Source organism: Rissa tridactyla, chromosome Z (genome assembly GCF_028500815.1).
Source record: "Rissa tridactyla isolate bRisTri1 chromosome Z, bRisTri1.patW.cur.20221130, whole genome shotgun sequence".
NCBI lineage: Eukaryota > Metazoa > Chordata > Aves > Charadriiformes > Laridae > Rissa > Rissa tridactyla.
In genome coordinates, this window is record NC_071497.1 from 76,251,316 (window position 1) to 76,276,475 (window position 25,160).

At 40.9% G+C, this 25,160-nt stretch overlaps 1 protein-coding gene across 3 annotated transcripts in view; it reads right to left on the minus strand.

The window, feature by feature from the left end:
- The window catches only part of UNC13B (unc-13 homolog B), a 216,458-nt gene that overhangs the window by 73,917 nt on the left and 117,381 nt on the right, over nucleotides 1-25,160 (minus strand). For all 3 annotated transcript variants that reach the window (XM_054185791.1, XM_054185789.1, XM_054185792.1), the window contains 4 exons: nucleotides 16,104-16,150; nucleotides 10,532-10,610; nucleotides 8,729-8,803; nucleotides 8,006-8,225 (listed from right to left, as the gene is read on the minus strand). In XM_054185791.1, the coding sequence (XP_054041766.1) occupies nucleotides 8,006-8,225; nucleotides 8,729-8,803; nucleotides 10,532-10,610; nucleotides 16,104-16,150 (421 nt within the window). The remainder of the gene's footprint in view (nucleotides 1-8,005; nucleotides 8,226-8,728; nucleotides 8,804-10,531; nucleotides 10,611-16,103; nucleotides 16,151-25,160) is intronic.

Sequence of the window (25,160 nt, forward strand, 5' to 3'; positions counted from 1 at the left end):
TTAGCTGTTTGTAAGGAAACAACTGAAATAATCCATTCTTAGAATTGCATAGGCATAGTATCTATAACAAATACCTACAAGGCAGCAAATCCGATAGTTAAAAACTTGGGCCATCATAAATATGGGGCAGTAGTACACTATCTAGTATTTGGAATCACAAGAGCTAGGCAGAAGGGTTTGTACTACACAGGTATTCAACTGTAACTGGAAAAAGGAGACCTCTGGTCACTTGCATACCTCTTCCAAAATTTAAAAGTTCATATAATTACACGATAAGAATGCTCCCACAACCATCTACTCCCTATTCAATTTTGACAGTCATGTTTGCTGTCAAAATTCCGTCACTGTCTATTATGTCGGATGTGAGGCATGCATTAATGAAAGCGCTGACATGAGCTAACAAGGGCAGAGAAACCAGGCTGTGAAATGCAAAGCAGGAACCCAAGATTGCACACAGTCTCTCTACATGCAGTCTGCAGTGATTTCAAGTTATGATCTTATATCAGATTAAGTTAAACCAGTACAAAAGTCCTGTGAACACATTCAATCATAGTATTTGTTTAGTTTAATATGCTTTTGCTTGTTTTCCCTTTCTGGGATAGTTTAATTAAAGTAAGTTTTGTTAGTTTAATATGCTTTTGCTTGTTTTTTTGTTTTTTTTCCTGGGATAGTTTAATTAAAGTAAGCTTTTTCCTAGAAAAATAATCTTCATCCCGGTATTCACCAAATATTAAATTACCCTAAAAATATGCATTAAAGCAGATGCAAGTGTGTGCAAGGGGAGCCATCAATCACAAAGATATATAAAACTGTTTTCTTGTGGAACAAGTGGGCAAATATGCCTTATATTAAAGGTGCTCTAGATACCATTACACTTTTGCATATGAAACAGTTTCAGCAGGTAGTGACCAAATACGAATAAAGTTCTATGAATACACATGCATAAAGGACCCCCAGCAGTACAACGCAACAGGCAACCTTGTTAGCAGGCTCAACAGGGTGCCCAGTGACTAACGCTGCCTGAAGACATACGCTTCCAGAGCCTTCGATCTTACACCTTTCACCGTTACTAAATTCACTTCAATAAAGAAACAAAACTCAATTATAACTTCCACTATCCAAACCATAAAGAAAAAAACCACAGCTGGGAACAGACTGTGACTGCTGAAGTTTCAGAAGTTCATTAAGGACACTACATACCAAGGCATGCTATCAAAGACCTGGGTATAAAACAAGCCATAACTCTGCATTACCTGATAATTATTTTTTTCATTTTATTTGCTAGAGGCTTGATGTTCAGTATTTCGTTTAGTACAATAAAATGTATCTGCCTCAGAGTTCCCTATTGTTGGCTTAAGATTAAATGAAATCAAAATACTGGAATTAATTATGCAGTCCCCGCTGTCTCTACTCACAGGTGATGAAGAACTAGCACCACCCAAAGTGATGTCTTGTATCAGGCAATCATCCAGCTGTAGACCCAACATTTATTAAAGGAATATGAAACCAAAACGATACCAGGGGCTATGCTTTGAACTTCAGATAAGAAGAGAACAGAACTAGGTCTTCTGAGGATGGAGGTGGACTCTATGCAGTATATGCAGAGCTACAGAAAATTATTGGGAAACTGGGAAAGGCCAAGATGAATAATTTGCCTTTCCTAGATGGAATTCTGAAATCTGTCATGATCCAATGAAACCCAGCCCTGCCCTGACCTTTCTAACTTTAAGGATATTAAGAAGGAAATTCATACATTAGGAGTTCATGTTATGCCTAAGCAGTGTGCTCTATTTTAGACCATTTTCTACAAAAATTACTAGCCAGGCAGCTTGCAAATATAAACATTTCACTGTTCAACACCGAGACAGGGCAAGAGTTATCGCAGTTCTGGAGTGGCATGGTCTGCATCATTGCCTTAATGCAAGCATTCCAGGAGCATCAAATGATGCTTTACAATGCAAACTTGCACAAATGGAAGAATTCTAGTTAAAAACATGTGTAACATCCCTACCACCTCCAAAGACCTTGCATAGTGGGGCCTCTGCAAGGCTAGCAGCAGTACAGGGTATCCTGGGTTGCAGGATGTGCAAGCTATGTCACATAGACACCAAGAGAGCCCTCTCTTTTGTCACCTCTAAGGCTTGGCTCTGCTTCCTGACTTTCAGACAAACCCCCCCCACACCTCCATCCATGCTACTCCCCCGCTCTGCCCGGGTAATTTTCCCAGGTAAGAAGGCTCCATCATTCCTTCCCTGGGAAAGGTCTCTCTCTTCCTGAAGAAGCTGCACCTGAACTGCAGTGCAAAAGCCAGAATCAGACAGACACCTTATTTAACAATATGGACTCTGACTTCACAACACACTCTTTCTTAATTTTAACACCCACTTTTTGGTACAAAACCACCAGAATTTCCAACATAATCATCATGGGACTAATTGCCTGTAATGTATGTGATATAAACCCAAAGCATTTCACTATACTGGATGTCAGAGGGTACTTTTCCTGCTATTGGACCTGGATAGTATTTATTTAGTTGCAAAAAGAAGGTTTTGTCCAGTGGATCAGCTTTTCAAGTAGTCCTATAAATGGCAATAGACACAGGAACATACAAGTACTGTGCACAGTATCATACAAATGGTACTGGGCTTTTCTTCTCTCTTCCTCTCTAGGACTGAATTATGAGTCAATTTATGACTGGAAACAGAAAGCAAATATGTCTATATTGGGAATTGTATTGATACAGCTATTAGTAAACCACCAGTGCTGTTATCCTATGCTTTAACAGGAAAAAGTCAAGAAAGCAACACTGGCAGGATAGAAGACAGCTGTTCAGTAGGCGGATAATGCTTAGAAATTATATATTCCTGAAACTTAAAATAGATATTGAAGATTCAAATAAAGGTATCCTTCTTCCTTCTGGGCAAATATTTTCCTACATAGGATTCTGGAAGCAAACAAGTGCTTATCACCATGGTGCCTAATCATCATTCAACCCAGAAGCCAAGATGATTATGACAAGAGTGACTTAATCAGTCTCACTAACAGTCCACTCACTGAGCCAGTCTCTGGACTGCCATCTCTGAATTCAGCTTGCAACACACACAAGTTCCTCATCCAAAAAGCAACAAACATACCTGACTTCCAGTCCCAAGTCAAGCAGAACTGAACAACTCCAGAGGTGAACCATAACCCCAGGAGACAAAACAGTACCAAAAGCAGAGCATTCAGTGACGCAGCCCTGATAGCCCATGTGAACTTCTCCAAGGTTTGCTGCTCCAGCACACCATAAAGAAGCACCAATAAAGACATATGGCTAATCACATTCACAACACAGATTTCATGTTCAACCGTAGTTTGAAGCTTGAGATCTCATTTCCTTTCAAGATCTCCAAAGGACCAGATTCTAACATCCCAGAGCAATTTCCTTCCTCAGGTTTAACTGTGATTTACCAAGGGCTACATTAGCATCACTACAAAAATAAACAAAACACCCAAGACAAACTTACAGAAGCAGATTACTATGCTTCTGTAATACTAGCCCAGAACTGTACAGGCCCCTTTCACTAGGATTTTGCTAGTATAATGTCCTTCCATTCCACCCTCTTCATAATTCTGCTTCCTTATCTACATCTGTTCCTTGGCATCCTACACATCCATCCTCAGCTGTACTCTTCCTTCGACACCAACATTGCCCAACCCATTGTATTTTCGTTAGTACTACACCAGTGCTCAGGGCAATAGATAAAAGCTCTCTTTTTCCAAAAGCTTTGCATACTACAGGGATTTTAAAGAACATCCCTCCAACCATTTTCAGCCAAGTAAGAAAGGAAACATACCCATGCAGCAGAGATTTCAAGTACTTTCAAGAATAGCAGAAGGCTAAAAAGAGAGCATCTTCCCTTCAGCAAGTATTTATGAGCTTATGATAAAAAGGTAAGCACCTCATCATCAGAGTAGTATCTTCTAAGTACCGAAAATAGAGAAACATCCTCTCAGACAAACAACCTGGTGCCAACAGAGCCATAAACCAGATGGCTACAGTACACATGCCACAACTGATTCCAGTTTACTGCACCCCAGACAGTGCCAATTCATGCAACAGCCCTGCTGAACTGGTCTGCAAATGGATTTTGTTTCAAATCGCAACAAAGCATTGCTAAATTTGAGTACTTCGTCACTGCAGTTCCACACATTTGTTGACTGTATCAGATACTCAGTTTCTTAAAAATATAGAGGGTAAGAAAAACACCCTCAACAGAAATAACCAAACTTAATTCTAACAAACTTGAGGAAAGAGATCTTTTATTTCCCACAGAAAGGCGCTGAAGGATAGAATATGGATAAACAGCACATTCTGATTCTAAGGAATAAAACCCCACGTGTCTAGCCAAAATTTCAAGGCATAGACAACGGAACAGTATTTGTGACCAGCCTGAAAATTCATTTTACTCCAATGCAACATTTTCCAGAAGACTCACACAGGTTGAAGTGAAGATGCATCCTGGAGCATCAAGGTATAATCAATAGAACTGTATTTGTTACCGGCCTGAAAATTCATTTTACTGCAATATAACATCTTGCGGAAGACCTAAATAGATCTAAGTGAAGATATGTCCGGAGAATGTTGGTTTTTTTACTGACAGCAACAGTAAAGCTTCTGTTAGGAAGAAACCCCTCCTGAGTTCAGTATACAAGAAACTTCTGTCTGGAATTTATTGGATCTCTAAACCATTGCTTGTCCTCCAGAAGCCCCATTTCTCATTCCTCAAGCACAGCCTATGTTCTTCAAACATATATAAAAATTAATTTAATTCTTCCATATTCTTTTGGCCTGGTGAGCTCCAGTTAAAAGGATTTTAGCATGAACATTGCAAAGCAAAGAACGCAGTTGCATGAAAAAGCCTTTTATTAGATTTCTAGTATTGATGACATTTGTTTTCCCAAGCCAGCAGCACATCCACGTATTGGCCTCACCATCATCTTAATCTCTCAGCTCTGCCTTTGCTCTGCCTCCTCTGTCTTTTAATTGCACAATCGCCGTCTTCAGTTTCCTTTACATCTCTACCCCAGATAATGATACCCACCACACTCACACTGGGTACCTTCACAGACCCCTGGCTCACAGTGTCTGTATTTTCCCTGTTCTAATGCTGGGTAGCTTTCAAATAACTCAGTAAGTAAAGTTTCTGTCTGGTTGGTTTTTACCTTTCTACAGGCTTCACAAGTTTTGAGCACAGTGTACTCTCAGTTGTTTCCTCTCTGTTTCTTTAACTCTGCATGCTGAAGTATCTTGTGTTTACATTTTGAAAGGAAATGTGCAAAGCAAACATCTACAATCCCCTGAACAAAATAACAAGTTCTTATCCAATGCTTTGCCATATATGAAAATTAGAGTTGTTTCCAGTTGTTGCTTCTATTCCATAGAAAAGTGCAGACTACTGCCATCATCACATCCCACAGCCCATTGCATAAACTTATTTAATTCCAACCAGAGATTAGAAAACCTGCCCCTGTGGTTATTCTTCAGAGGCTGTTCCAGAGACTCCCTGTTCTCCTGACTGAAGTTGTCTTCTATTTCCACCTTTAATTTTCTTACAGCAAATTTACTCGATTTTTCCTTTTGTAAACAGTAAGCTGAAACAGGACGTCTTCCTCCCTGCTGCTTATCTCCCTCTTCCCCAACATAATTCAGGCATGAACAGGTTCAAACAAGGATTAAATCAATTCACAGAGCCATCACTGCCAGCTATTAAACATAGCATCTACTGCTCAGAAAAGCTTTAAGCCATGGATAGCTGCAAGAGCCAACCAGAGTCACAGGAGCTCTACACACATACACTCCTCCAACTTGGGCTCTACAACATCCCATTAGAAACATTCTATTGGGACAGACCTGGTATGGCTATTTTTCTTTTTTGAAACAGCATCGCTCCCGTCCTTCTCCTGTCCCACACTGCCAAGCCTCTCTTTTGAAAGATAACAAACTCATACCAGCATCTCTCAAGACATTCTCATATTTTCCCCATTACCGTTAAACTCTTTCCAGTACCCATCCCAGTCTGAAGTCTCACTTCTTGAACATGGCTAGCCACAGCTTTCCTCTGCAGGAATATACTTCCTCTTCGTCATTCACTATTTCTCCAATTTAGTGTTCTTTCTATTGTTTTCGACTTCACGACCTCTGTTCTGTACAACAGCTTTGTGCCTCTTTCCTCACTGCTGCTGGTGAGAAACTAATTTTTCTCTGCTCTCCATAGCATTTTCCCCATACTGAGATATCACAACTCCATTGGAAGATCTTGGACATGCATCTGAATCAAGTCTGGATGTGCATATCAGCAGCTTTTCATCTCAAATACTGAAAATCACCAGACAGTACGGGGTTCCGCTGAACTCCAGAAACAAAGAAAGTTATCCTGAGTCTAACTGACCCTCTACATCAGGTTTTGACACAAAACTGAGTTATGGTTTAACTACATACTCTGGAACCACCTGCTCTTTGCTTAGTCACAAAATAGTTGCAACAAAGCCAAAGTGTGAATGACGCAATTCCTTGAATGCTATGAACTGTAAAGATCACCTTGTGACCCTCAAAGACCAATCTAGAAACACTAAGCTACTGAGGAGGAACAGAAATGTTTCACCGATATCAGCTGTGTCTGATAAATCAGCCATTCCAAACAGCCCCAATCCTAACTATGAATTATTTAAAATTCTGCACACATCAAAAATACAAGCATAAGCAATGTCCATTTGGGGTCTCAAGGTAAGCCATAAGAAAAACAAATGACCTATGGTATCACCGGTATTCACTGGTATCCCTTGCTGGATAATCCAGTATGGCTTTACCAAACAACTAGAGCCTTGACTCTCTATATTCCTATAATTGCTGACATGGATTTGCAGTAAGTCTGTTTGTACTTCACAAACTTTTCTTATTCCTTAGACTTAGTCCATCAAGCTGGAACATCAAGCAAATCAAGAGTGAACAGAAACAGCCCCACCTTCCTACTCAAGATTTAACACATATGGCAGAAATTTCTATTCCATTTAGATCAAGATGTTTTGCTCTCAAGCAGGAACATAAACTTGAGACCAAATCAAGAAACTGTTTTAAAAGCAAATAAAAATAACCTGACCAAGCCAGATCCCCAAATTAATACCTTTTCTCTCTTTTTCCTTTAATCAAATTCCTTTTAAACTACTCCATTGTGTGTGTAAGTTCTCATTTATTCTGCAATGTCACAGCTCTTTGAAGAGCTCTTCTTTGAAGAGAGGGCTTAGTTTTTGAACAGTAAAAAAAAAAAAAACAACAAAATAAACAGAAATGCTAGTTGGAAGATGAAATACTGCCCTTGCACTCAAACAACACCTTCCTATCTGATCCATCATCTGTGTGGCTCAGCTCAGTCTCTGAAGTGATTAAGCCATGAGACTCTACTGTTAAAAAGACAAAAGGCCTTGCCAATCTACACGTGGTACAGAGAATCCAAGCAAAGTCCATGGACTCTGTCCCCTAAGCAGGAACCTCATGCTGCTCTGAAGAGCTTAAAACAGTAGAACAGGCTGATGGTTAAAACAAGCTACCCAACCAGGACAGCAGGGCAGGACGGACAGAACAAAAGTCAGAATATCCAGCCTAATACCCTGTTCACCCAGCCTACTGCCTCTCTTCCATGCAGCATATGTTAGCAAATACACCACCTGAGTTGACAGTGACAGAGATTAAACATTACGTGGCTTAAAACCACATAGGTGTGAAACCGTCAGGAATTAAACCTTCTTTTAAAGCACATCAGCACAATGTTGCAAAGAAATTCTTCTGCATCAGTGGAACTGTGTCCACTGGGTGACGGGGTTAAGTTTAACCCAATGGCACCTTTCCAGAAAATACGCAGTCATTTTAATAAATGCATCTTCACTCATCATGGAGGTATCCCCTGTACGTTTAGGTAAGCTCTGATAACACCTTTGGAACAGCCGTGTTCCACCGGCCACTACTCACTCTGTAAGCAGTCGGCGTTGAGCAAGTCTTGGCACTTCTCATGGCACTTGACTCCACATTCTCCGCAGCGCATTCCCTGCCGCGCAATGCCCCACAGCAGCCCCTCACATTCGTAGCAGTAGGTAGGAGTTGTGGCTGTCCACACTTCAAAGTTGTGCGGGGTTGTACAAGAGATGGGGTAAATTAAGGCTTGCAAGGTCTTCTTATAGACATGAGATTTCTGAAAGGCAAGAGCACACATAAACCAACATCCAGGAAGGTGAGCAAACCTATTTTTGGTGATTAACAGATGAGTTTTAAGGGAAAAGGCATGAGCAGTACAATAAATCTATACAGCTGAGGCAGCCAAATTTATCAAACTTTCACAAGCAGCAGCAGAGGACACCCTTCCAAAAATGTTTCTCCAAGCATTTAAAAAAGTGGAGGAGATGGAAGAAAAGAATTAAGGTTTGTGGATAAGGGATATCTTGCATAAAGCAAGTTTCACACACTGTCTCCCATGGTAAATAGCACAGAAGAAAATGGTAAGATTACATTTTTCAGGATCACTTTGACACATTAAATGTGAGTTTTTACATGTTTGGTTTCTTTAAACAAATGATACAAGAAGCTTTGCATCTATATTTTTAGACATCTGTGAAGCTGGCTCTGCATCCCAGAGAGCCATATTCCCTTAATTTGCTTACTAAAAGTTAACAGGAGCCAAGCAACCCTCCCACTTACCAGCTCTTCATCTTTGAGAGATGTTCTAGTGGCCATTGCTGAGGTAATTCCGGCTTTCCGGGACTGAACCAGTGACTAAGAAGGAAGAAAGTTTGTTATTCACCACCAATATTCAGAAATGCACTGGCACTACACGCCCAGGGATGTGACCAAGGGGACTCTGCCATCTCAGATACCAAACCAGCAGTCTATTATATTCAAATCGTTTTCTCAAATGATAGCTCACATCTCAGAAGAGTCAAATGCATACCTTGAAAGGTCTCCAACTCATTTCCATCTACCCACAACCTGTTTCCCTCTGGTAAATTTTTATTTGTTTCTCTGGTAAGAGCTGTCAATGAAACCTGGGTTTGCATCTCCATTTCTATGTTCTGGTAGCAATGGTGATCCTGCTATTGCCTAAGGTCACAACAATGGGACTCACTCTTCCATATCTAACTTAATCTCCTTCTGGCTATGAATGATTTCATCAGTTTTACAACAGACACAACAGACCAAACATGACAGTGAAAGGGTTAAAAATAAACAAGTTAAAAAAAGAACAGACTGGGTTGGGAGCACAGGTTTCAATGCTGATATATCACAATCATTGGCCATCACTGAATACAATGAACAGCATTTTCCCCTCAAAACTGCTTACTTCCCACCATGCCAACACTATGTTCTGCAGCCTTGGGCAGAACAAGGCAGTGCCTTTGCAGCACCTCACACTGGTATAGAAAGGATTTCTTCAGCAAGCCACTCCAGTTAGATGAAGGCAGAGATGGAAACTAATGATAGCAACGTCTGCTTTGAAATCACCAAACCCTATTAGAAACTTCCATTTATGCTCCAATTCATCCTGTTTGAAGACAGACTGAAAAAGTTCATTCCATCAGTGATGGTGCAGGACAGACTGCTAGATACACATGCACTGCAATACTGCAGGTTCAAAGTAAAAAGCAAAAGAGTGGAGGGAAAATAAGGTAAAATATTTTTTGTTTCTGGTGAAGACTTGGTGGATAGTCTTTAGCTCCACTTACCATGGCCTGTGGAGAGAGAGAATGAAAGCATACAAAGGAAGTAACAGAAGTTAATGCCATTTTGCAAAGATATAAGGTACAAGCAGTTAGTAAGACACATATTAAGCTTCCCATGCATAAGCTGGCAGAGAGAATTGCATGCATCTTTTCACAAGAACTACAGACTATAGAAACTTTGGTCTTTCAGCTGTTACAGCATTTCTCTCAAGCATGAAATTGCTACGTGTACTGAACACAGCCAACAGAAAAACCATTTGTCCCGCAAAAGCCTTATTTCACCATATCACACAAGCATATGAAACTTGTCCTCATTACTTGCTTGGTTCTCGTGCTTCCTCAGTGCAGAAGCCTATTGGCAATATTGCAAATTACTTTAAAACTCCAAGCCCATATGCTCGTTTATCTATCCTCTGAAATTCCAACCTTCTGGTTAGTTGCCAAACCTCACATGGACATTATAACTTTCCCCAAAGTATGTGATTTTTAGGAAAACATTTAAAAATAACACAGGCCTAAAAATAATCAAATATTCTGTGTAGAATAAAAAGGAAAAAGAACATGAAAAATATCTTAATTCTGCCAAATGAAGAAAACTGTCTATGACAACTGTAGCTCATTCTACTGAGATTTTTCCAAGCACAACTCCTAACCCCTTAGTGTAAGAATCAATTTAATTAAACAGGAAACCTTCAACTTCTTGAAGTGACAATGAGTGTTACCTTATGTCAAAAAGTGAAGCCACATGCACTAATGGCTGTGTGACAGAAGAAAAATCTCTTACCAGATCACTGACAAGTGGAATTGGCTTTTTTTTGCGTAGATCGGGCATGCTATCAATGCCATAGAGACCACCTGCAGGCCTGAGAATTCAGGAGAGAAAAAAAAAAGAAGATAAAAATTTCACCAGCAGCGAGAGACAGAAAAGATATGGCCAAAAAGCTTCCTTAAAACTTCAGTCTCCTTGCTAATACCATAAATCAATGAGAACGGGAAGAATCATCTCACTGTAAATGCAACTTAGTAATAACCAAAGTTGTTAACACACTGAAAAAAGGTCATTTTCCCATTCTCAGTTCTGAGGTCTGAGCTAGCTGAGAATAGGCTGGGCACTGCTTGCAGAGCACCCAGTGCTTCAGAGTCGCTGCTGCCAGCATGGTGGGTTTAAGGGAGCCACATCACCACTGCCTCCGTGGGGGGCAGATTTGGTAAAAATACTTACCCAATGTCAGAACAAGAGCTCCGTGGCAGTAATTCACATGTAGTTTAGTCTGTAGTAACTGAGCCACATGCCTCTGCTTTCAGAAGTACCTTTTTGCTCCTTAGGAAGAGCTCAGTTTATAGTTTACTATTGTCATTGAGCATCATAGCAGGAATCACAGAATGGTGGGGGTTGGAAGGGACCTCTGGAGATCATCTAGTCCAAGCCCCTGACAGAGCAGGTTGCACAGAAACGCATCCAGGCAGATTTTGAATGTCTCCAGAGAAGGAGACTCCACCACCTCTCTGGGCAGCCTGTGCCAGGGCTCTGCCACCCTCAGAGTAAAGAGTTTTTCCTCATGTTCAGATGGAATTTCCTGTGTTCCGGTTTGTGCCCATTGCCTCTTGTCCTGTCGCTGGGCACCACTGAAGAGAGTCTATCCCCAAAAGGAAGTACCTTGGAAACTTGAAAACATCCTGTCTCTGATCTTTCTCCATCCTCTTTCTTTCCATTTAATTAATTTAGGGTTGCGGGGGGGGGGGGAGGGGTGTTGGGGTTGGGGGGGTGGAAGGGGGATGCTTTACAAGCAAAATCAGCCAGAAGATTATACTTAAGAAAGTGTAAAGTTAATGCTAAAAACGATTAAGTGTTTATCTTCTTCATACAAAACAATCCAGACATTCCTGCCTGGTGTCAGTTAGGAAGGAGCATGTCAAAGTGGATCAAACCGGGGGCGGGGGGGGGGGGTATGCTGCTACCCATCATCTGAGTCTAGGCTACAACATACTTAATCCTGGCCCTTGAGGTCCATATAATTATTAGGAAAACCTCACATCTAAGAAAGATTATTTTTATTTCTGTAAAAGGGACCATCTGTGGTGCTCAGTGTTTCAAGCCATGCAGACCTCTACGCACAAGCGCTGCCATTCGCTGTTGGAAGTGGCAAGGGGAAAGCCTTGCAAAAATAAACACTGTAACCTGCGTCCTTCCTGACAAGATCAGCCTGAATAGTTGTATCTAGATCCTGCCATGCACTGGTAACACCACACAGATTTAAGCCTGTACTTGAGGAAGGTCTGTTAATTCAGCTTAAAGGTCCCAAGTAAATCATCTGCATTGCTTTTTCCTCAGGTTAGGAACTGAGCACCGATTTCTCTGCTGATGCACCTATCACATTCGTCGTGAACTGAAGAACAGACCTGTGATGCGACTCCTTCCCTGCGACAAACACCCAGCCGCCAGCCAAAACCCACAGCCCTTCTCAGTGTCTCGCTCAACCTCCCCACCTCCACACTCTTCTCATGCCTTGCTAACACTAAGAATGTGGTTCCCAAGGCCTTTTTCTTGGCTACAGAGACTATATAGCAACATTCTGGCTCTCTATCCTTAGCCATTCATTTTCACTCTGTACAATGCTGGCTTATATGCAGCTGAATGATAAATTGGCTGTCACTTTTTTTGGTACACTACACCCAGCTGAAATGCATTAGGATACCACGACTACAGGAAAGAGGAGTACAGGTGAAACCATTCCTACTGCAATAAAAGACACACATGGAGCTACCCTTTAAAACAATCTAGGTAAGCAAATTGCCACTACAAATTTGCACATGCCATGAAAATTGGGAGGCTGGTAAGTGATAAAAAGCAAGCTGCACTCCTCAGCAAGCAGGGCCTACTCAAACCCCCTTTGAATAAAAATATATATACATATATAAAAAAAAAATTCAAGGTGACCAAGCCTATATTATAGCAGACCTTGCTCTAGGATGGACAAGGATGTCAGGGCACAGCCTAGCACAAGGCTGTGTCAAAGAGGGAAACAGTCTATTATATACAGAAACATGCCATAGCACTGTAATGGTAAAATTGACTTTTTTGACAGGGCGTAGGAGGTGACATGTGCAAGCCACGGTGGAGCTGACAGCTGCTGCTGGTGGAAGAAGCCTGTTGTGAAGGCGAGCAGTCCTGTGTGACCGCCCGAACTGCCTGGGCTCTGCCTGTGGCGTGAGTCCCATTCGCACTGCAGCCCCAAGCACAAACCGCCCGCTGCCAGCTGCCACGGCCAGACTCACCACTGGGAATGGAAGACAAACTTGGACTCGAGAAAGGGGAGATTTGCAGCAGTTAAATTAAAACTACTGGAATCTTTGGACAAGAATTAGAAGAGTTTTCCGACGCTGGAAATCCTTACAGCGAGGATACACAGTGGTTTTATTAGAGGTCACTCTCATTTCTAGCAGAGAATTCCAGAAAAGCTTTTTGCCCAAGTTACACTGCAATAATCCCTTCTGCCTTATTATAGAAAAATCTGGCCCATATCAAGAAATAAGAAATACCTGCATATTTATACTGTCACTTATATTGTCAGAACTCAGTACAATCTTGCTGGGTTCAAACATGGAGTTTCATCTGCTGCCCTAATGTTACAAAACCTTTCCAATACTAGCAATACTGTTTGGGGGTAAAATGGGTGTCATAGAAGCCTACCCAGATGACGCCAAGTATTCCAGTATTATTGAAATCACGATACAGCTTATTGGTAAATTTTGTGTCAAAAATTAGTGTCAAATCACTGGAATTACGAAAGCATATGAGAAATAGAAAGGGAAAGTCTGTAAGCTGAAAAGATCCAACAAAATGGTCACAAGTAAGAATCTAGAGTCAATGCTCCTCCTACAAGTTAATGGCACAGCTGGGAATTTATACTTCTTTTCTACACAATTTCCAGTATTTTTTTTTAATTCAATTGAAAGGGAATTGTGATAATATGACATTTCCCAGGAAAGAAAAACATTAAAATTGTATGTTTTATCTATTCAAGATGAGCCTAAATAAGTTATTGTGCTTGAGAAATGTGTTTCGTTACAACATGGTTTGCTGCAAAATATTTATGATAGACTGAGGTTTATGATAAAACCAGTTGTAAGCCAGACGAAGAAGACGGCTATTTGAAAGGTGCTTGTATTCACCACTGAAGAGAGGTATCCTAGTATCTAGATAATTATACACTCAGATGACCTGCTTTTAGCTTGTTAATACTGAAAAAAAAAGGATTTTCAGCAACAATTCTTAATTTTTAAAATTATTCAGCTTGTTGTGCTCAGAGGTATGATTTAGTGATAGTTTTTGTCAGTCACATTGATGGTTGGACTAGATGATCTGAAAGGTCCCTTCCAACCTAGGCAATTCTATGATTCAGCTATCTCAGTGTCTTTATTCAAGCACAAGCTCTACTTCACTTAGCAAAATTACAGTGTTTGCCCGGTCAGAAGTACTGACAGTGCCTCAAATATGCACACTGTAGCTTTATATGTAATAGGGTAAGTCTCCTCTGCAATGCATGTAATATTTATAGCATTATTATGGACTGCTGTATTGAGGAGTGAATAGCATTTCTGTAGGAAAAGATGACTTGCACTAATAAATAAAATATATAGATATGAGATATTATGCCCAGAGACTGATACATAATACCAATTGTACTTTTTTTGGAAGCTCTCTCTCCAAAGCCAGTGATAACAGAGAGGGAGCTACTTTTCGCATTATGCCAGAAGTGCAAATAGCTTGAAGCATGTATTCATCTTTTAATACAAGTTTTATCAGATAGATGCTTCCATTAAATCTTGAAAATTTAAGCAAGCAGAGATGGTTTGCAATGACAGAAGATGATTAGTTCCTTCAAAGGACACGACTTCCCTAATCTTCATATGAAAGAGGAATTCCAAACATAAGTGCTTTAATATACTTTGTGGCTAATAAGCCACAACAAGGCTAATGGTGGAATTAAAGGTTCACCACCCACAACCACCTTTTGTGGAAATCCGTTGCATGTGGGGATACAGTGAATAAGCTAAACTTTTCTCAAAACTGCGTGAGCCAGTCTGTTTTGTTATAGCTCACACAGATAGGGAAAATATTACAGACCAGAGTAAACATTGCCTTGAATTGACAAAACACATTTTTAAGCATTTCAGGACTGTAGGTGTATTCATCTTTCAGGCTGGGAAACCATTTTGTGTGCGTGAACCAATAAACTCAGTACATTGTCTCCTTGTTAAAGCAGGAGAAGGTGCTGTTTATAGTTAGAATAAATCACTGTCTTCTGCTCCTGCTAATTGCCAGTTCTCCAGCAGCCTGCTCACCAAAGTCTCAGGCTCCTTAGCAAATCATGGGGTTGCTAGGCAGCTCCAGGCATCTGCAGGTGTGGAGGACGCTTTACGGGAGTACCAACATCACAGAACAATGACTCCAAAAGCAGAAAGCCGTATAATGAAGCCTCCAATTTAACTTTGCTTTTTATTAGGGAAGTTCAGTAGTATTAGAATTAACTTCCATGCATAGCAAGCCAACCACTTGCTGAGATTTCGGGGCAAATCTGCTGCTATGTCAGTTTCTAATGAGTGCACCACCACTAAACCATATCGCCCTAATGGCGTACAAGGCACATAACCTAGCAGCTCGTAAAATGTGTCATTGTCTTTTTTTTCCCAGAGAGGATTCTAAGGAAGCTACCATGCTGGCACCCATTATGCAGAGTATCATGCTGAAATTACACACAATCAGAATCTGTCTGCTTCATTTGCTGCGAATAGGGTGTTGCAGAGAGAACGCATGGCCTCTCAGTCTCACCTGTGCGAAAGAGGCATGATGATCACTGCTTTAAAAATTACAAACAGTAATGACTTCCAGAGCTACTGCAGTTTTGACTACTGCAATATCCATAGAAATCATTGCAAAGACTTCCTTAAAGCTATTTCTTTCTTCTAAGAGCAAAAGACATAGCAATCTTTCTCAGCTAATCCTTCCCTTCAGTCATCAGTGACTGATTCAGGAAAAAGGATCTCATCCAGACCACTCTGTGGTGCTCAGTAAGGTTTACTGCTGCCATAAGCACTTGCTGCCATCATATTACAGATTATACATTGCAACTATAAACGTGTTCTTAACCACAGATCTCTTGAAGAGCTGCACAGCTCTTTAAGAGGAGGAGACTCTGAAATAGAGCAGCAGTCTGCCCCTAAATGAGGCATGGCTCTGAAAAAGAGCCATTAAAAACCATCAGAAGTGCTACTTTTACTTAGGTTGAACTGCAGACCTTTAAGTACACTTTAATTATAAATACAGGGAAACAGTGTCTCCAAATACCACTTACCCTCCTTTGAGCCAGGGTGGTTTTGATGGATCAGCCTCATCTTGACCCTTAAATGGGGGAAGGGAAAAGAATAGTATGAAATTAGTTTCCAAAAACATCAGAAAAAGTATTCAGACTATGTTGTGAGGACAGGATTACAGACCACACTGCATGCAGGCAAATGCATACAGAAACTTATTCAAGCACCTCCAATGACCAACATGTCAGGACAAGTCATACAGACACAGGCAGGCTATGTGATTTCATTGAACACCTAGAACCAGGACCAGAAGAGCCTGTTCAGTGCACCTCCTCTTTCAAAAGGCAGTCTTGAAGAACAACTTTTTTTTCTTTTATCCTTTATTCTTTTTCTTTTTGCCAGCCCAACAAAAGCATGAGTTATCAGAGAGCTCCTGTTACTACTAGAGGTCATCACTTACATAAATATGGTCATAATGAGGATGTTATAAATAAAAAGCACCTGTATGAATGCACAAATGACTGATGAACGTGAAACTTTGTACAAACACTTGTGAGCTTTGTTCATGCTCAAATGCAAAAATTTCAGCCCCCTAAGCAGCGAGGTCCCCTTGCAGCTCCACCCATTCATATGCAAGTATTAATTTCCAATGGGTGTCAAACAAGGGCCATCACTTGCAAGATGACTGCAGGTGAACTGAGACCTCACAGTATGACGGAAAACACCAGAGACTGCAAATATGAGGATTCATACTCATGAATTCAAACCACATTCTTATATTCATATTAGGAGTGTATTTACAGAGTGATGTTTTGTTTCTTTGAAAAATCTTCAGCGGACTGATTAGACCTGAGAAGTGCTTAAACACTTGCAATGTACCTGGAGAAAACAAAAGTTTTTGGATAAGGGGAAAATCGTTCACCTATAACTGGGGAACTCTGTTCCAGCTTACAGTTCATACGTTCTCCTGCACTCCCTGAAAGAAAAGCTGGTTTCAAACAGGACTAAGCAAGACACACCGCTAATAGCTAACACTCCAACCTCAGATAATCGCCTCTGTGCAGAGTATAAGGAGGCTGCAAGTTGCACACAGTGGAAAACCAAGTATTTCCAGCCATGGGACTCCCAACCTGGGGGTCATAACAAAGTGAAGGACTATCTGTCAAGAAATAAGCTCCAGTTTCACGCAAGATAAAAGAACATAGTCCTAAAAAGACTTTTTTTTTTTTTTTTGTCCTGTGCTTTGGGTGAGCTGTGCAACCTCAGGTGGTTGTTCACAGGTGAAAGACAAGGTCTCCCAGGAAGAACAGACATAACCAGGGAAGACAAGTTTCTATTTGAGGTCTCAGCTTTTATAGCAGCAGAAGTCCAAACGTTTTATTTGTTGGCCCTACAACTCCAGGGCTAGGCAGATCTGAAGACTACACGTATTTTTATTATTTTGTTTTTAAACAGGCATGAACAACATGACATTATCCATAATTGAATGGACACTCCAGCTTTTCTACGTGATCACGCAGGCCTGCAGAGCACGCAGGAGCAGACCCACGGTCCAGCACAGATGCATGTTTTCCCCATAGCTAGAGCAGCACATCAGGATTCAGGCTTCTGCAGGAAGGATCGTGCCCTACAAATTTCCACTCCAAGCCATACTTCCAGAAATCCTCAGCCTGAAACCTGCATTTCCTTTGGAGGGATCTGAATCAACTGCTGGTCAAGAGATAGGATTTCATGAAGAAAATGCAACCAGATCCACCAGAACAGACAAGGCAAAACATCCCTTCCTTTGCCTTTGACCACTAGGAAGAGCTGCAGCTAGAAAGCAATCCTAAAATGGAACAATATTTTACACTGGACTGAGACTGACACCGGTTGGTTCAGCTGTACTGAATGACAGAGAGTGACAAACACAAATGTGGCAACATTTACTGGCAAAAGGAATTAGTGCAACAGGGCTTTCCATCAGTTTATCTGAGAACCTCTAAATATAAGTGACCAATATTTGAGACTTTAACAGACCATAGATAGCATGGGAAATACTGCAGCCTGGAGACCACAACAGCATCAAGAACTCTCTTCGGGGGAAGAAGATCCAGGGAAAGCTGTTATTTAACTAGCAATAACCGTTTCCTACAGGCAACCATGAGTCAACAGAGAATGGCCAGCAGTGTGGCTGCAGGGAAGGATGCTATGTGGAAGCATGATCAGGAAACAAACCTTCACCATCTCCCAGATTTTGAGACAGGACAAGTAAGAACTGCTGAGAGTTCAGATAAGATAAATACACAGAAGTACAGTTTAATTACTTTTGCCAACCCTTTTACACATGCAAATAAAAAGAAAACAAGAAAAGAGAAAGAGCTTCTGTAGAGTCAAGATTAAAAATCATCTTGGTTCAACAACACAAAGCAAAAGGAAGAGCTTTCAGTAAATGACAATATTGTGGCAGGGGCAAGACAGGTGGTGGCTGTGTGGAAACAGGAGTTATCACCTGCTGAAAGCAAAGTAAAGAGGTAATTTGCTCCAGGCAGCATTCTCCCTGAGAAAATGTCAAGAGAACCAGCATCTGACATCCATCAAATGAGGGCTGGTGCCTTAAGACTGTGTAAGAGCCAATGCAGCACCCACAGTTAAGGTGTGTGGGGGAAGGAGGGATTGTATTCTAGACTAGCATAAACTCATTATTGGCTTCAACAGCTTGAAAGGCTTCAGAGCAAACATGAAGGAAATAATTAACATGGAAAAACAGGAAAAAATATAAACCAGGGCACACCAGTTTGGAAAACGTTTTTTTTGTTTGTTTGACAAAGCAACCATTTTTCTTTAGACCATAAAATGAATTATCGACTGAATTTCATTTCAACAAAAACCTTTTGATGCAATGCCATGTGACGTTAATAAGGCTGGATAAGCTGAGAGGGAGTAGGGAGCTTTAAGGTGGGTAAACAAGTAACTGCGCCAGCCACGGACAACGCAATGAGGAAGCTAGTGGGAGTAAGTAGGATCTGATGATAAAATCTGCCGATGACAAACACAGGAGAACTACTGATACAGAGTTCAGATGTCCAACGGAAAGAACTGAAAGACTGCAGGACAAAAGACAGAGGATTAAACACAGTATAAATGGCAAGGTCAGAGCCACAAAGCCTGCCGTGAATTTGACGGCATACAAGGTGGAGAACGGCATGTGACAACAGACGAGTTCTAGTCATCACACTGGCCACAAGCCACTATGATACAGCCATGTAAGGAGAGAACATCATCCATACAGTATGTCCAGTGAAATGTCTCCATAGAAATAAAAGCATAAATACCACTGTACTGTGCTGGCAAGACTCCTTCAAAGTGGTATATACAATCTCTTTATTATATATCAAAGTAAAAAGAATTCACACAGGAAAATGGCAAAAGCAGCACAAGGATGTAAACACAATACTATAGAGGGAGAACAGGACAGCTTGCTTACTCTGACAAAAACAATCATCTTCTGTGCGAATCAAGAGACAGGAGAACATACTGCATGGAAGAACTGTGGCTAAATATAAATGGAGGATGAAAATTAGAAGGTGTCTAACCGTGATGGTTCTGTAGTAGCCTTTCAAAAGGAGAAGCAGAGACCAAACCTAACCAGTTTTAAAGAAGAAAGTTCAGCAGTTTACATATGAGGTAATGGCACAGTATCACACAGTAGCAGAGGGCTGGCAGTCACCAAGAAGTCCTCTGCAGTCCCTTGTTGCAATGACATATGCAGTCAAAGAACCAGAGGCTGTATCACCTACAAGCGTTGGCATGAGGGTTAACAGGGTCCAGACACCTCTGGGAGTGCCAGTTAAAGTAATCCACAGTTTACACCACTCTTGTGGGTAGGAACACTTCCTACATTCTTCTTCATTTAAAGGTGGCAAATGACAATGCTGTTTAGATGGATTTGCTGGGATTCTGCACCCCCTGAGGGCAACACTCGCACCAGGGCACAGGAGGGCTCCAGTGGCTTCTCTGGGTCCTGTCACCAGCCATGGATCTGCTCAAGTTCAGTCCATGACGACAGCCTGGCTCGTTTACAGCCTGGGCAAGCAGAGGAAACGGCAGGCAGATGGCAAGAACACGGGAACAACTGTGAAAGTTTTTATCACTGTCCTTCCCAAAACAAATGGGAGGGCAAAGGGAAAGTAGACACGTTTCACACCTAGGCATCTGCATGCTGCACATCACAGAAAGTGTTTTGCTGGCTTATGCTTCACTTCTCCGCACAGCTCTGTCACTTGATCTCTCCTTGAAAGCAGCCAGACTGGTCCAAATCTGAAATTTTTATTATTTAAAAAAAAATAATTTCCTTTAAGCACATAAAGCAGCAGTGAAAAGATGGACAAGCACACATGTGAACAAAGCAGCCCATCGCATCTCTATTCAATTTTTTTAATTTTATTTCTGATGCTGATGGATGATAGTTTTACACCTACTTTCCAACAAATACCTTCAGCCGCAGAAGTGCTTGTCACCCCTAGTAACGCAGTACATGCACTCACAGTAAAGCAGTTGCCGAAAGGTCTTCTCCAAGTAATTAAAGTTTCTTATCAAGCAAGAACCAGTTGGCAAAATATGCCAGTGACAGAGTAGCATAAATTAATTCCCTGGATTAAACAAGTCAACAGACATGATCATTTAAGGCACAGTATTCAGTCATAGGGAAGGCAATATTTAGTCAAGCCTAAAAAGGAAACTAATAGGATTTTGCTCATTCAGGAAAAGCAGCAACTAGGCTTACAAATAATTTGAGAAGTTATTTCAACAATCTGCAATTTCTAAATTTCATACACAAGAAGATGTTTCAATGAACAGAAAAAATAATGATGTACTTCTGTAGAAGAGAAAGTCCATAAAATGGACAGTGAGACATCAAATTAAAAAAAAATAGTAATAAAAGTCACCAAGTCTGGATCAGCACAACAAAAAGGAAGAACATCCCCAGCTCTGTTAGTCCTCTCCACATAAATCCATCTCTCCACATAAAAGGCTTTCTAACAATGTAACTTTCCATCCCATTTAAGTACTGTGTCTAGCACATTATCCTTTTAGATAAAAAACAGATGTAAAACATGGAAAGCAGCTTTATTTAAACAGATAAGAAAAAAATCAATGACGACTTTTTATTTGTTTTGAAAATCATCCTAACTTGTTTCCAAATACCATGCTTTATTATTAAACCTCAAAGACCTCAATTTAGCTATAGATTAATCTGAATCAGGATAAAACAAGGCACAACTGTTTCACTGTCTAAATTAAACTTCTGGTCATGCCTAATTAGACCATTTCTTCAGGGGTATTAGCAGAATCAGACTCAACTAAATCATCCCAATTAATCCAGTCGGTCTTGTGGTTCAATGTCTTCATTGACTCAAGTATGCTACATTTTACATGGAATCCAAAGCTGCAACAAGTCAGGGGATTGTTTTAAACTCACTGTATTCTGCAACAGTGTCAATTTAAATAATGACTGAAGAGCCCCAGAGAAGCTCCTTCCACCTGATGCATCTTCCAGTATCAGTTTCCCTGCTGCCAGATGAGCAGTTTAAAGGAGGCTGCAGTGTTTTTGCACTGAAGCCAGAAGAGGACAGAATTTGACACCAGAGAGCTCTTCATTCCTGAAAAAGCTTTAATGGACAGACATTTGCCAGTAAGAATGAAACAAAACTGTTGATATATGAGCCAGTAAAGCTTTGAAATGCAAATTCATCAAACTCAAAGGACAAGGCCCAAAAGCCATGCAATACTCAGCCTAGTCCAGGAAGCTGATTTAGCCTGATTCACACAACTAGGGGAGAGGCAGAAGCACAGCAGGCACTGAATCCACACAGCACAGATTCAAGAAAATACAAAAGTTGAGAATCCAAAGGCTGGAAACTTCTCAATATGAGGTACAGTTGCAACCACAAACTAAGTTGCTACCACAGCAGTTGACAAAAAAATTCTGTGGATCCTCTTAGGAGGAAAGAATTACCTGTTACCCACAGGGTGATAAGCAGAAAGGCAACTGGTCCATGAGTGGAGAAGCAATAGCTGCAGGTATTAAGGGAAAAGTCTTGCTCTTCCCATGGGGCACACAGAAAAAGGCACAGGATCTGCAGCAGACACCCCCCAACATCCATAGTCTTGCTTAATCTCAGTATTATGGCCCGTAGTGGTACTTTTGACTTTAATCGCTGTAAGTGTATGAACCAGACAGAGATGGAATGAAATAATACAACTGAGGAAAAATGACGAAATACTTGGTTTAAACAAGATTCATAAAGAGGAAGACTGGAAAAGACAAGATAAACAATTTGTACTCTGCTAATGTGGTGCCTGTGCACATTACACCTCACAGAGCACCGAAGGGAGGAGATTACTCCAAGCATTCATGTTTTCCTCTTTGTACAAGGTAATACGCACTGAACAGACTCTTAACTCACACACAGTGTTAACAATTCCTCTGACAACCATATCATGCTAAACTGAATCTCTGCGCCTCAGTGGGAGCAACTGGCATGCACACACAGGAGTTTTGGAAAAAGATGCTGGTTACAAGGGACTACATGTACAACCTGGAGCTCTCCTCTACCTCCTTCTGTGAAGAAAAAAAGAGAAGGAGAGGAACAAAAGTTAATAGACCAGATTTCTGCCATGAGCTCTGTAAAAGGGTTTTAGAAAGTGGGGTAAACATTTGCCGCGAGTTGATAAAACATTTGTGCTGTGGAGAGCTTCCTGGGACATACACCAGTTAATTAATCTCTACCAATTAATCTCGAGTTAAACTAATCAAATTTAATCCATAACTGCACATGCATTAGAACATATGCTTTTGAGAGCTGATTTTTAGAGTTACAGTTCCTGTTTTATTAACTCAAGAATTGTAAGTAACCTTAATACAGAACTGGAGCTGCTATTTACCATACTGGAAAGAGAACCTGTATTTATTACAGGGAGGAACAGATTTGCTCCCCCTTTCCCCCAGACTGCATCCACTGCCTGCATCTGAAGCATCCCTCCTCGCCCCCTGTACATTTTGCCAGTTACGAGGAAACTGGTAGCTCCCACGGAACACATTTTGCTTTTGCAAATACCATAATGCAGAGAGATATTTTCTGGTTTTATAAATCTAGGCAATTCTCCTCTGAGAAAAAAAATCCAGAAGCCTCCTACACTAAATCTCATGTTTATGGATAGGCAATTTCAAGGCTAGTAAAGTTATATGAGAGTCATACTCAAAACTTCCGGTACAGACATGGTATTTTTTTAAGTCTTCCAATCAGATAATTCTGTATCTGCATGGAAGAATCATATTATTCATTTGCATATGAAAGATGGAGGGGAAGGAATATCTTCATGGCAACAAGGGCCACTCAAATTGGTTTAAAAGCTAAAATAGTTTTCAAAGTTACTGTCTATATGGGTGTAATTACACATATGCAATCACTGAGACAGGAAAATAGAGAAGCTATTTTAACTCAGTCACTAAGGAGAAGTCAAATTACTTTAGCAAATGAAGTGCTGGATTGTAGCTAAAATAAAAATCCTACTTTCCACCTTAAGACGTGCCTACATGGATCTGGAGCAGGGAGGAAAGCCTGCGGACTGCCCTGCAAGCCCCCCCTTCCTGAGCTAATAGAAGAGGAAATGCAAGCGTCAGTATGCTGCTGTCTTCTGCCTCACAGCTGGCGCAGCAGGCGTGACATGTTTTGACAGTCAGCTCTGCACAGACCTGCCGACCTAGAGAAGCTCAGGAAACTTGGGGTCCATCCCAGAACTCAGAAGGGAATGTGCTTTTTTGGGCACACTTCTGACTGTTCCCTTCTAAAGTGGTTTTCTGTAGCATCCTCCTGCCTGTCCCTTCCTATTAAGCAAAACCTTCTCACCTAGGCAGCCCGAATTCCACTTAAAGTCCTCTGGTTATCTCCTTTTTGCACATTCACCCCAAAACCTTCAAGCCCAAGTGCAATCTCTCCCGACTCGATCCCTGGGGTTGTTTCAGTGTATCCCAGGCAGACCCCAACTTCCCTCATTCCTGGGTTTTTATCTCCTCTGTATTTGAACCAGATTCCTTCCTGATGTCTCCTGAGAAGTCCCTGAGTGCAGAAGACCTGGACTCGTGTCCCCTCTCGGGTCTGCCATGCATCAGTCATGCTGAGCAGGGAAAGCCCCACTTTAGCCCCCGGCTGGAAAACACTGAGGACAGATGGAGTCTCTGGCAGCTCAACAGCTCAACTGTAGCAAGCTACCAGTGAGCATATGCAAACCACACATTTTTCAAAAGCTTATTCACTTCGCTCATTTGGGGTTGATTTTCCCCAGAAAAATGCTTGACACAGGCTAGCACTGCCAAATTTTAGGGCCTGAGGGCACCAGAGCTTCTCAAATATAGGTCAAACTTATTTTTATACAAACACAAAGCAATAAATCTTGCATTAGATTCAATTTTTGGGGGGAAAAAAAAAAAGGATTATTTTGGCTTAAATTCTATACATAACTGATTTCTGAGCCCTGTCAGTTTAAAGCTGTTAGGGACAGTTTCAGGCCAAATATAAAATTTGGCAAAGCTCTGGGTAACTGCAGACAAAGATTTAAAATCGTCTTATTATGTCTCATTACTTCAGGTGTCCTCACAGCATCTTCAATGGTGACTAACTTGGTTAAACCACAATCACAATTCTTTCAGCATTCCAATTTAAGCAGTTGATTTACATCTACAAAAATCTCTACCATTTCAGGGCTGTTTTTAAACATATACAAGGTGAAACGGTTTTAATCTTCACTTATGCGTCCCCCTCCCCCCTTTTTTCTCAAATCACAACTTTTTAAAATTTGCACAGATTTTCAGGGGATATTTTATTTTTTCTCTTTTGACTTCAAATTAAACACAACAATTATTTACATGCATTTGCCAAGTTCTATATTGTTCCTGTAATTTGCATCTGCGTACAACTATAAATAATTTAAACCTTTATGCCAGTGCATCATCTCTGATTCACCGAAACACACAGATTTACCAACACCTTCAAAGTTATCATTCATTCCTTTGCTGCAGATTGCTGCCAAACACATTTAATAAAATACCTTGAACT